At 38.1% G+C, this 12,959-nt stretch overlaps 1 protein-coding gene across 2 annotated transcripts in view; it reads right to left on the bottom strand.

The window, feature by feature from the left end:
* dnah2 (dynein, axonemal, heavy chain 2) overlaps positions 1–12,959 on the bottom strand; it is a 172,710-nt gene that overhangs the window by 119,160 nt on the left and 40,591 nt on the right. For both annotated transcript variants that reach the window (XM_077227513.1, XM_077227514.1), the window contains exons 16-20: positions 11,516–11,672; positions 7,801–8,040; positions 6,325–6,513; positions 3,965–4,112; positions 3,386–3,578 (exon numbers count right to left, since the gene is read on the bottom strand). In XM_077227513.1, coding sequence (XP_077083628.1) covers positions 3,386–3,578; positions 3,965–4,112; positions 6,325–6,513; positions 7,801–8,040; positions 11,516–11,672 — 927 coding nt within the window. The remainder of the gene's footprint in view (positions 1–3,385; positions 3,579–3,964; positions 4,113–6,324; positions 6,514–7,800; positions 8,041–11,515; positions 11,673–12,959) is intronic.

Here is a 12,959-nt window from a genome sequence, read left to right on the forward strand (position 1 = left end):
ACACAAGAGACGTTCTCCTTTCTAAACAAAGATTACATTAACATTTAATGTTTTATTTTAGGTTTTTAAAGAATTTTCTATTACATTCATTGTATATCTCTGAATATTATAATGAAAATCACATTGTGTCCATCAACTAATTTCTCTAAAACAAATGAAAACAAATGTCTTATGAAAACAATTTTGCAAATAAAAATGTATTCTCCCATAATACATCAGTTAGTGGAGAAGTTCAAGGACGGACACTTGGACGCTTGTCTTTTGATTGTTCTTTCCTGAGAATGTTGTGATTGTATCAGGACTACATGTTCTCCACACTGTTTTCTCATTACTACTAATGGTACATTTTAACAGAAAATGATTTTAATTATTAATAATTGCCACTAAATTACTTTTTGTTTAAATGGATCTGGAAGATAATGTAATTTGGTGATGTATTTTTTTTTGCTCAGACATGATGGCTGCACTATGAATAGCTATTTAATTTGTCATTTCAGCAGCAAAACGTACCTAAATTTAAAAAAAATAACTGAAGTGTGCAACATGAATTATTTCTGTGAGCGAGTGTAAAGAAATAAAGCGTGACTTAGATTAACAATAGTCATTAAAAAAAGTGTCTGTATGCATTATTCGATGTGGAAAAAACTTGAGACATTAAGGGGATAGTTTACCCAAAAATGTCAATTCTGTCATAATTTACTCACCCTCAAGTTTTTCCAAACCTGTGTAAATTTCTTTGTTTTGCTGAACACAAAAGAAGATATTTTGAAGACAGTTTGAAATAAGCCACTTTGGGGCACCATTGACTTCCATAGTAGGGAAAAACACACTATGGAAGTCAATAGTGCCCCAAAACTGTTCAGTTTCCAACATTCTTAAAAATATCTTCCTTTGTATTCAAACAGAAGAAAGAAATGTACACAGGTTTGGAACAACTTGAGGGTGAGTAAATGATGACAGAATTAACATTTTTGGGTGAACTATCCCTTTAATTGGGACAGCAGGCAACACATACTGTAATGCCCTTCCAGCTGAGGACAGACAGCACAACACAAACATGCAAAAGGTCATTAATGCGCAATCACACACACACACACACACACACACACACACACACACACACACACACACACACACACACACACACACACACACACACACACACACACACACACACACACACACACACACACACACACACACACACACACACACACACACACACACACACACACACAGAGAGAGAGAGAGAGCCTCAAGCATCCACTGTTGACATGATAACGATTTGGTTAGTGCAGATCAAATCTTTAGGGAAGAGATGTGGACAGGACTGGCACCTCTGTGCTACAGACATGTCAACAGTGGCGGCTCGTCAGGGGAGGCAACAGAGGCACAGCCAACCCAGAATTTTGAAGTGAAAATGGGGGAAGGACGATTTAATGTTAAAGGGATAGTTCACCCAAAAATGAAAATTCGGTCAGTATTTACTCACCCTCATGTTGTTTCAACCCCGTAAGACCTTTCGTTCATCTTCGGAACACGAATTAAGATATTTTTTATTAAATCTGAGAGCTGGATCACTCCTCCATAGGCTTCTTCAGGGATTGACACTTGTTCCCCGAAAAGTTATTAAAGACATTGTTAAAATAGTCCAAGTGACTACAGCGGCTCAATCTTAAGTTTATCAAGCGACAAGAATACTTTTTGTGCGCAAAAACAAACAAAAATAACAACTTTATATCAACTATTGATTTCCTTCTCTGTGGGCCTTGAGTCAGTTTATGTGAATCCGTAGAGCTACGTCACATGTAGGCTCACTATTGGCCGACGCTGGTCATGTGGGTGATGCGTGTGACGTACAACAACAGAAGCGCTGTGCTGTTACACTAGTGAACTGACTCGAGGCCCACAGAGAAGGACATGAATAGTTGAAATAAAGTCATAATTTTTGGGGGGTTTTGCGCACAACAAGTATTCTCGTCGCTTGATAAACTTAGGATTGAGCCGCTGTAGTCACTTGGACTATTTTAACGATGTCTTTAATAACTTTTCGGGTAACAAGTTTTAATCCCTTAAGAAGCCTATGGAGGAGTGATCCAGCTCTCAGATTTAATCAAAAATATCTTAATTCGTGTTCCGAAGATGAACGAAAGGTCTTACGGGGCTGGAACGATATGAGGCTGAGTAAATACTGACAGAATTTTCATTTTTGGGTGAACTATCCCTTTAATAAAAGCTTCCCCAAGCATGCTGAACCTGACGATGTAATTATAATTACAATTGTTCGGAAAACTGTGCTAAGGTGAGTCTGAGGGGATAGAAAAGGGGAGGGGTTTGTAGTGTACCATTATACATAATTCATAGGTTCACAAAAGTTACTAGCATACTCTTTTTGAAGCATTTAGACCAGAGGTCGTCAACTAGTGAGAACAGTAGCTGCATTTTACGGTTTCTACAGTTTAAAGTGAGCAGTGTGTCAAAACAACGGTGCGGTTCACACCACAAGAGCTCAGTGTTGTTTATGGTAATGATCTTTTGCCGCTACATCCTCTAATAATTTTATCTAGAGCCAAACACGCTTCATTCAAGCCCTTTCCACTCCGTGCGTGTTGCTTCTCTCTCCTGCTAAAGACTTAAAGAGCTGCAGATGATGCGGTTATTTTAACAACAGTAGCAGTAACACAGTGAACAGCAAAATAGTTACTTTCGCTGATTCACTGCAGAAAGCGAAAATCAAGCAAATACAAGTATTTTGTCTGTCATACACACATTTGTGGCTTTTTTGAAAAGATGTTTTTCATCTATATTTAGCATTATTAATTAGCATGTTAAGACAATTTCATATAATGTTGTTATAATGGGGAAAAATTATTTATGGCAAGAACAGACCCTAGTTAACCTTTTTCTGCTTATGATGTTTTGATTATTATCTACATCGTTTGTTTGTTTTTAGTTAACTTATTTTAAGAAAAATATAAAAATGGTCCAGAAAACCCTGAATCACAGTATCTTTTATCAGTCACATGGCGCTCTGCCATACATGGGTATCTAAATGGAAAAATAATAAAAGCCTGATAAAACATCTGATCTTACCTTCATACTGTATATTCATATCCAATTGGGCTCAACACATTTTCTTTTTTGTTCTAAGACACCATGCTTTGCCTCTAAAGGGCCCAAAATACTCATCTTTGATGATTTTTCCCCTTTTACTGAATGTACTACTGCTGCCCAAATGGAAATCTATAACTATTCCAAAAAAGACATTGCCCGGACCTACATTGGGAAGGAAATATAGAGACCGGACCTCTTGGATTTACTTGAATACCCCTGATTGTAATGCTTTAACAACATTACACAGTAATTTTGTTGCAAAGATAGAGACCTGGCGATGTCAGCGTCAAAGGAGGCTACTGTAGGGTTGAGCCGCTGGTAGCGCTGTATAAAGCCGTCTTTTTCGATTTCCCAGATCTCTCTGTGTTTGTCCCAGGTCTTCAGATAAGTCTGCAGGAAAGATGCATTAGTCACCATTCCTGCAGCTATGGCTCCCTGAATCTTACAGATCTCTTCATCTTGCTCTGAAATCAAAAGAAAGGGAGGAAGTGAGAACAACACATAAAGCATTGTTGATGCCAAACAACCACTGATGAGCATTACACAAATGATGATGTGAATGGATTTTTCACCTAAAAATGTAAATTCTGTCATTATTTAGTCATCAATGTGGCTTTGTGTTTATTTTACTTTATTTATTTTTCAGAGAAACATAAAAGGAAGACTGTGGAAAAATTGTACAAAAAGAGTGGACCCTATACGATTCTTCATAATTTTTCCTTTTGTGTTCCACAGAAGAAAGTCATATGGGTTTGGAACGACATGAGGGTGAGTAAACACAACAGGAATATAAAAAGGGCATAAAGGATAAATGGAGGGATGTGGTGAATGAGATGGCGAGAGGGTGTACCTATGATGCTGTGGATGGGGTTTCTCTGGGAGTGCTGGCGGGTCAGTAGATCCGGCAGACGTTTGAACACTGAGATGGTCTTGATGAGCTGAGAGCTAATGCTGTTCACAATGTGGGCCAGTTTCTGGAGAGTAGGAGAGAAATCCACCTGGAAAAACACACACAGAGGAAAGAGCATTAAAACAGCAAACAAGAACAGAATCATTCTATTCAATCTTCAAGTCAAAGAAAATGTTTATTCAAGTATCACGTGATTGTAAATATGTAGATATTTGCAAATTTTATGCACTAACATAAATTTTAAAATTTTACATTTCAAATAAACAAATAAATGCTGTTCTGGTAAACATTCTATTAATCAAAGAATCCTGAAAATAATGCATCACGGTTCCCATGACCAATATTTAGCACAACTGTTTTCGACATTGATAATAATAAGAAATGTTTCTTGAGCACTAAATCAGCATGTTAGAATGCTTTCTGAAGGATCATGTGACAATAAAAACTGTAAAAATATAAAAATATAAAAATGCATTATTTATTTATGTTAACACGTGCAGCTGGTGCATTTACTATTATTTTATAATTTCATTAATTTACATATATTTTCTTTAAAAAAGGAAAACCAATCACAGATGTGATGCTCTCAATTATTTAAATGGCTATTTCGCCACTGGCAAAAAGGGCTTTCGATAAAACCTGGCAGCCTAGTAGGAAATACTTCTTAGCAAACTTTTAGTAATAATGGTGTCGACTTGTGTTGTACAAGAATTCAAGGAGTCAACGTTTAGCGGTAGTGAGTTACTTTTGGTTTCCTGTGAAGAATCCAGCGTGTTGTAAAGAACCTTAATATGAAGAAAACACAGCTACGGAAAATCTGAAAGACCTGTTTGTAGTAAAAATTTCATACGGGATGACAATGAACAGTGTTTTATGCCAAACGGAGGGGGAAAAAACTGAAAGAAACTGCTGTTCTGTCAGTTCCGCTCAAAGTAAAACGCCGTCACGTACAGGGAAGAAAGGTGAGAACGCTGTTGCCATAGTGTTCCATTTTTACCATAAAGCCATTCAAAAAGTACGGAACAATTTTCAGTGATAAACCTGCTCTTACAATATCCGTTCTGTTAATAACCCTCTGTCGATCCGACTGTCCGTGGTCGAGGATACAAAAATGTGGAAGTTTAATCTGTAGTTTTGACGAAAGCCCTGGAGCTGTCAAAAGTCTTCTGTACGTAAATCAACGAGAATTTCTCGGTCCAGGTAACACAGAGAACAAGTAAACATTGTTCATTTACATATACTACCGACACTGTAACCATACAAAACAGGTTGAAAATCGGCAAAGTTACACTTCAAATTCCACCACACAAATAATGCACATTAATAATTCATCTGTTAATGAGCACTGCATCACTTTTGTAATTAATCTTACACGTTAAACTGTTCACACTGATAATCCCAAAACCTTATTTTCGTATGTGGACTTTCATCACAGAAGAATGTACTTGTTATTGCTCTGACTGTGTTAGTGTAGAAAAGTTTTCAAATACGGAATCATGAGTCTAGGAATCCATTTTTATTTTATTGCTGAAATATGACAGAATCTTGATCTTGCAAGCTTCTCCACCATCCTGTGGTTTTCTGTGACCGTTTCTAATCATCTCCTCTGTGAGAGCTGGAAAAGATGTGCAGCGGCAAATATTGTACCAGCGTGAATTTGGTTGTCGATCAGCCTGACGGATGTTCGTTATCACTCTCGGTGTGAACAGACCATTCATCAATGATTTGTTTTGCTTATTCATTTCGCATCTGGTGTGAGAGGGTCTTTAATAGTGTGTCCTGAGCTAGCATTAATGCGTTTCCCTTCCCTCTGGCACTTAAAGTGTTTTGCCTCAGGCAGTCTGTCTCCACAGACCAAAGCAACCAATGTCCCTAAAATATACTCAATTAAGTCAAACTAACGTTTCTGCTTTTCCTTTCTCACTGTGTTTAGCTGACTAAGCATCATGGGACATTACCCATAGCAGTAGAGTGGAGTGCTGAATAACGCAGCAGTGCAGCCTCTGTGATTTATAGAGGTTGCGGTGTTCTGAATGCCCTCTGCTTGATGTATGATAGTGTCTTTACGCTGTATGTAAAACACATGGCCAGTAGCTCTGTGTGACCAACACAATGATTTCCACTGACACAGAGCTTTTATGTGTACTTTTATACCCTGAAATCACAGAAGGGACGGTATGTCTGAGAAAACGTTGTCTAGATGTGAGGTAAGGGTCACCTCGTCACGTAAATTGTTTTCAATGACCTACTGCATTACTAGATTTGACAAAAAGAAAGTATCTGTGTCTGTTTGTGTGCACCTGAGCAGGATATCGAGGAGTTTGTTGTTTCAGTACCACCTCTACTCTGAATAAGGGGTTTGGGGAAGTCTTGCCGTCTCCATTGATGGCTTTAGAGAGCTCCTGCAGAGAGCGCTTTACATTCACACGAAACGCCTCCTCAACCATTAGATCCAATTTCTCCATGTGTGACACCCAGTGCTGTTGCACCTGAAAACACAAACACAAACATGGAAGTCCTCATTACGATGCTTTTATTAACCCAAGTAAGTTACAGTTTATGCAAGTATGCAGAGAAAAATATTATTGTGACGTTGTACATACTTAAAGGTATAGATCACCCAAAAATAAGAAAACTGAAGAAAGTTTCCACTGATTTTGTCCGTACAATGAAAGTCAGTGTGGTTAACTTTTAAATGAACTTTTGATCACATTCATTTTGAAACATTACTATTAGGATCTTGGGTATGGTGGGTACGAGGGATGATGTTCAGGTACAGTTTTACAACTGGAGCGCACATGGATTGGATTGATGGCTACAATTGACAGGTCTTAATTTACCATGCGCCATAGAAAAGAGTGCACAGCTAAAACAGTGCAGGAAGATCATCACTCATCAACCAGGTTCTTTAAACTTGTTACTTATTCTATGTAATTATAAATATTTGAATGCTTTATTATGGTATTTACACATGCAAGTCATTTTAATGTTCAGTAAAACCCTCTGTCTTTCTGTCCAAATCTCATAACTTTTGATTGCTTTGAGATATCAACAGAACATTTGGCCCAGATGCACTTGACATGATTGTGAATAAGTCATAATAGTCATCATGTCAAGCATGAATGATAACCAAATAAATCAATGAACTGCATGACGTTTTTCTGCCGATTTCTCAGAAGTGTTGTAACATAAGAATCTCCAAATATGATCAAAATCTATTTTCTTCACAATTTGAAAGGTTTTCTATCAAATTAAATCATGTATTGTCTTGTTTTTTTTTTTTTTTTGTAGAGTTATAAGCCAATACTTTTAAGTATGCCACTTGAAATCGCATGAATTCATTCAAATACCTTCAGGGTGTAAGGGGTTAACAGTGACAGTCAACAAAGAGCTTACATATCACTTATATAAAGCTTTAATGATCAGGATCGGAATCGGTCAAACGTGATGACAAGAAATCAGTAGTCATATCAGCTGCAAAAATCCTCATCTGAGCATCCCTACTTATTAAAACACATTCCTAGGTTGCAGTGACAAACCTTAGTTCACAAAGGGGTGATACATTTATGGGCGATGTCTGTGCATTAAACTAGCTGGTTCTTACTGCAGTTGCTGCCATTTTATAAGAGCAATAAGCCACTTAAGGCTGTGCGATATGAAAAGTTTACACCAACAACAATCCTTCAGTGCATTAAAATTACTGTACAACAACCTCAAGACGCTTATCGCTTTAGTGGACAAGATCCTAAGCTACAACACACAGACAGCAGTCCAACCTCAGGGCCATCTAGGTGGAAGGTCCCGTAGACTCTGGCCATGATTTTGACGATGTCCTGGTGTGCGCTCTGCAGTCGGAGCAGCTGGCTATGCTGATGATTCTGCTGATCCTCCTGGAACTCCAGGTCTCCATGGAACATCCTGCCATCCACACGCACCAAAATCATCTCACTGATCTGCTCACAGAGATTAGAGGTGGCCAGGATAGCTGCCTTATACTCGTCCACCACTAACTGAACCTGTGGGAGAGGAGAGAGGTTCAAAATACAGAAGCAAAAAACAAAGAGATGGCACAAGTGTTAATCCAAAAACACAAAGCTGACAGCTTAATAAATTGTAAGATTTGAATCTGAAAATCTACAGTACGTCCCTGGCTTGTTTAGATTAACAACTGTTCTAATACATTTTTGTAGACAAAAAAATTACAGGCTACACACATCTTGTTATTTCTATAAACTTTACCTGAGGTTGTTGCACAATTGTTTGAAATGAGTTACCACTTTACCACATGCAGGTCTATTACTGATTCTGTGGATGCCTGCCTTATTGAAAAACACAGACTCCAGTAGAAAGCATCAGACATCTAAAAGTTCCAAGATTTGAGCTATTGTGAAACAGTACTTTAGCATTCACAGGGACCCTTCTATTTGGAAAAACATATGGGAATAAATGGTTTTTCACCTGTAGTGGCGAGCAACACACAGGTAGTTTTGACTAACTGCTCTGAGAGGAGTTACGGCACAAAGCAATCATTAAAAGCCCAGGTGCTCCTCCATTAGGCTGTCCCAACTAATGACCAAATTAATGAGAAAAAAAAGGAACAGGGAGTGTGAGAGAATCTGGTTGAAAAACAAAAAAAGACTAGAGAATTTGAGTGGTGCTTGCCAATGCAAAACTCACCACCACAATGCGAGAGTATTACTATGTGACTGCTAAGGTATTCTAAATGTTTTTAGTAAAACTAAACAAAAACAAAACAAACAAAAGCAGAAACAAAAACAGCTAAAACAAAACAAAGGCTCAATTTACACCTGCGGCCAGTAGCATAAAACGCTTAGACTAGTCTTACAAGTTAGTCATTAAATTTTTTTCTTTAAGACTGGTCAAAACTTTAAGTCAGTTACTTAAAACTGTAGATTGATGTAATTTAAGTTTACGCAACTGGCCACTGGTATTAAGATGCGTTTTGGTCGATCGGATCACAAGGAGATGAGAGAGACACATAAACGTTTAAAGCTCTTTTGTCCACTTTCAACCACTTCTGCCCTGATTTCTTTGAGGGGAGGGTCTCTGGGTGGGTAAATGCTTGGACTTTTTCCAATCTTTCAATCTAATGGACAAAATAAGGTCACGTAATTTACATATAAACACGACATATAAACAAGTTTACACCTGTATTTAGCGTCATCCACTTGTGATCCAACCGACCAAAAGCATCTTAATAGCAGGTGTAAACACGGCCAAAGAAACAGCAAAAACGGACAAAAACAAATTAACAAAAAAACGCAAAAATAAAACCAATGCAATCCAAACCAAACAAAACAAGAAATGTAAGACAAAAAGTAAAGCAAAAGCAAAGCATAGAATTGAATAGATGAGAGAACGGGTGCGAGAGGAACGTGGTGGGAGAAGGATGGAAAACACATTCAAACGGAGCAGCAGGGGTTTTCCAGCAGGATTTTCCAGCTCATGTTTCCTTCTCTCTCTCTTCCACAGAAATAGAGCATCTGATTTCAACCCATCCCTGTGCTTAAAATCAAAGGAGGCAGTTCTTATCCACAAAGCATCGAGCTTTTCTCCTCCAACAGCTCCCTGCTCAATCTGCGGAGGGCAGCGGTGCCGAGACGTTTCTGAGAGTTTGTGGAGAGGTTCTCTAAAGCATCTTACATGCCGCATTATCTCACTCTTCCTCCTAGGTCTGGATCCAGCTCGTCTCATGCCTTTTTCATGGGATGAAACGTGTCACATGAAATAAGCCTCAAAGGGGAAGATTACTCTACGTGCACGAGTGTGTAGAATGCATACTTACATTTCTAAGTGTGAGTGGGTGTGTGTAAGCTCAGATGTGTCGTGTTCTCCACACTCCACACCTTCACTCAGTTCTTGCCAGTTCTGTTTTGGGCTCGAAGGACGTCTGACATTGACTCTGACGTGACTTAGAGAGAGCCGGGCACTGAATCGAGGCTGGCTTCCTTTTATTGCGAACACTGGGGCTGTTTATACCGAGATGCCTGTGCGGCCTTTATTAAAGTAGATGGCGCATTCATGTTTCTGCTTGCATGCCTTTATGTTTGTGTGTGTGTGTGTGCGTCTTTACCACATGGCTAAAGGGCACTGCCAGTGCTTTAATATCATATTGCCTTGTACAATCTAGGAATGATGGACAGCCAGCAGAGGAAGTGAATAGATTTCACAATTGCACTCCACTGAGTCGCACTTCTATTCTCAGTAAAGCCTGCTGCCTTACTCTTGCATTACAAAAGCAATATCGGGCAGAAAAATGGACACAGCTGTATCAGAACAAAACAAGAGCAAAGCCTTCTGTTCTTGAATATCTGTAGACAGGGTTCAAAATTAACTTCTGTTTTTTGCCACACCTGCTGATAGTGGGTTACTTGAGAAAGTTTTTGAAAGTAATGAATAGTTTTTTCAGCATTAAATTGATCAAAAGTGACAGTAAAGACTTCTATATTTTTCAAATAAACGCTGTACTTTCGAACTTTCTATTCATCATCAATCCATGTATCATGTTTTTTTATAACAAAAATATTAAGCAGCACAACTGATTTAACCACTGATAATAATAATAATAATAATAATAATAATAATAATAATAATAATAATAATAATAATAATAATAAATATCAACTGAACACTTGAATTGGGGAGAAAAAAATGTAATCGATTATAAAAGTAGATTAGTTTCAGCCATAAATTGCACTGAGCAGAATTCAAACAAGAAAATCCAGCAGTTAGTTCTGGGATGCTTCTAGAGCAGTGATTCTCAACCAGGGGGCAGGGGCCACAAGAAGAAGCAATACAATTATTAATATATTTCATAAATACAATATAAAACAAAATAGGATATTTCTTATTTTAATTCACCCCCTCCACAAAAGAAAAAGAAAAACTGGGTTCCCACTAGAAAAACCTGGATATGGGAGTTTCTAAAACTGCATAAGTCATAAATTTATAACATTTATAAAATCTTATAACTCCATGGGCATTTGTGTAGATTTTAAAGAATATACATATTACTACTGTATGTATGCAAATCTCTAAAATATTTAGTATGGAAAAGACATGGGGCCTTCAGATAATTTTGTGGATAATGGGAGGCCTTAGAGTAAAGGTCTTCGGGTTTTCGGATCGAAGTGGACCCGTGAAGAGTAGAGTAAAAAAGGTTGAGAACCACTTTTCTATAATTCTCTGCAATTTTTGGACTCCAAAGGGAGCTCAGGAGGTTTCTCTGCTGAAAAGACCAGGCTGCTGTCCATCAGCTCTACCAGAGAGCTTATGCTGGCTGACCAGCTTCATCACCTATGTTTATCTGATGCTTATTCACTGGACCAGCATTGAAATTCATACTACTCTGCTTAGGGAAAGTCCAGAAGAGCTCTGTCTGCTAGAGGAACACAAGCTTTTCACTATACTATCTATTTGGCTGTCTATCTACCGGTATGTGTGTGTGTGTGTGTTTCAGAAGCGACTTACCTTGTTGGAGTGCACTCTGCAGTCATTGATAAAGGCGCTGGCTGTTCCTTTTGTGGACCAGTGCAGTTTTGACAGGCCTGGCTGGATTTTCTTATCCAAGAACCGAATTCTCTCAGAAAAGAGACACAGTTCATCTGCATTCAGAGCCTTAATGATTCTGATTGAGAGTGAACACAAACATACAAGTGTAAGTTCACTGCTGTTCTCCATTTTCCTTTTAGGTCTTACCACCATTGACACATTTCTTTTACAGCATTTTCAAAAACAAGCAAGGCCATTTTAAAAGCATAAGAGAACAAGAGGGTGGTAAAAATGGATTAACAAGTCATAACAAGTGGATGTGCTTTGCCATTTGGGGCAAGTGGCCTGTTTAGCTTGTGCTGGGTTTAAGTGTTTGTTTCCAGCTGGCATGTGTAGAATGCATTAAATGTGGTAACAATACTGACAGAGATGACTCACTCTGTCCCTCTGAGAGTTACAATGAGTCCTCCAGTCTGAAGTGTGTGTGTGTGTGTGTGTGTGTGTGTGTGTGTGTGTGTGTGTGTGTGTGTGTGTGTGTGTGTGTGTGTGTGTGTGTGTGTGTGTGTGTGTGTGTGTGTGTGTGTGTGTGTGTGTGTGTGTGTGTGTGTGCGTGCGCTGAGTGGCTTATGTGAGAGAGGAGGAGGTTATTATTCACTACACAAAGAGGGACATAAGTGTGAATTGTTTTGTTCATTTGAATTGTGTATATGTGTGTGTGTCTGTGTGTGTGTGTGTGTGTATGTGTGTGTGTGTGTGTGTGTGTGTGTGTGTGTGTGTGTGTGTGTGTGTGTGTGTGTGTGTGTACATTTAATTCAAGTGCTTTTCTCCAGATTGGATGCGCTAAAGTCTTGAATGGATATGTGTATATTGAGGCTGATGGAATGTAAATACTCAGTTTGTGCAGAACGTGTATTAAAGATGCGAAGTTACCTGACAAGTACACCATTTAAATATGTATGAAACCGGCAAAGATGCATCTGTGTGTGAAAGTCCACTTGTTTTTCTATACTAATAAGTAGTAGATTACAGGTAATTTCTTCACAAATATATTACATCCAACTTGTTAGGAGAATGTTACGTATCAAACTTAGGAGGTGAAACTAAATATTATGAGTTGTTTTACTGATTTTAGATGATATTTGCAAGTATAATTTAACAGCCTAATTTCTCTGTCTAATTGGTAACACTTAACCTTTATGTATAATGTATTATGAAAGTACTCATAATGTAAGTTATAAAGCATTATATCTTTTTAAAATGCATTATAATATTTCCAGATTCCTTGTTACATCTGAGATTGATTGTTTGTCATGTGTTTTAATGTATTATACTTTCTAAATGCATAACATGTATTATGATGTATTATAACCGTGATTACAGTTATTCATTAAACCATACAATGCATTGTAAGGTGTATTGCATG

This window comes from Siphateles boraxobius, unplaced genomic scaffold (genome assembly GCF_051911475.1).
Source record: "Siphateles boraxobius isolate OS27281-9 unplaced genomic scaffold, OSU_SipBor_1 130, whole genome shotgun sequence".
Taxonomy (NCBI): Eukaryota; Metazoa; Chordata; class Actinopteri; order Cypriniformes; family Leuciscidae; genus Siphateles; species Siphateles boraxobius.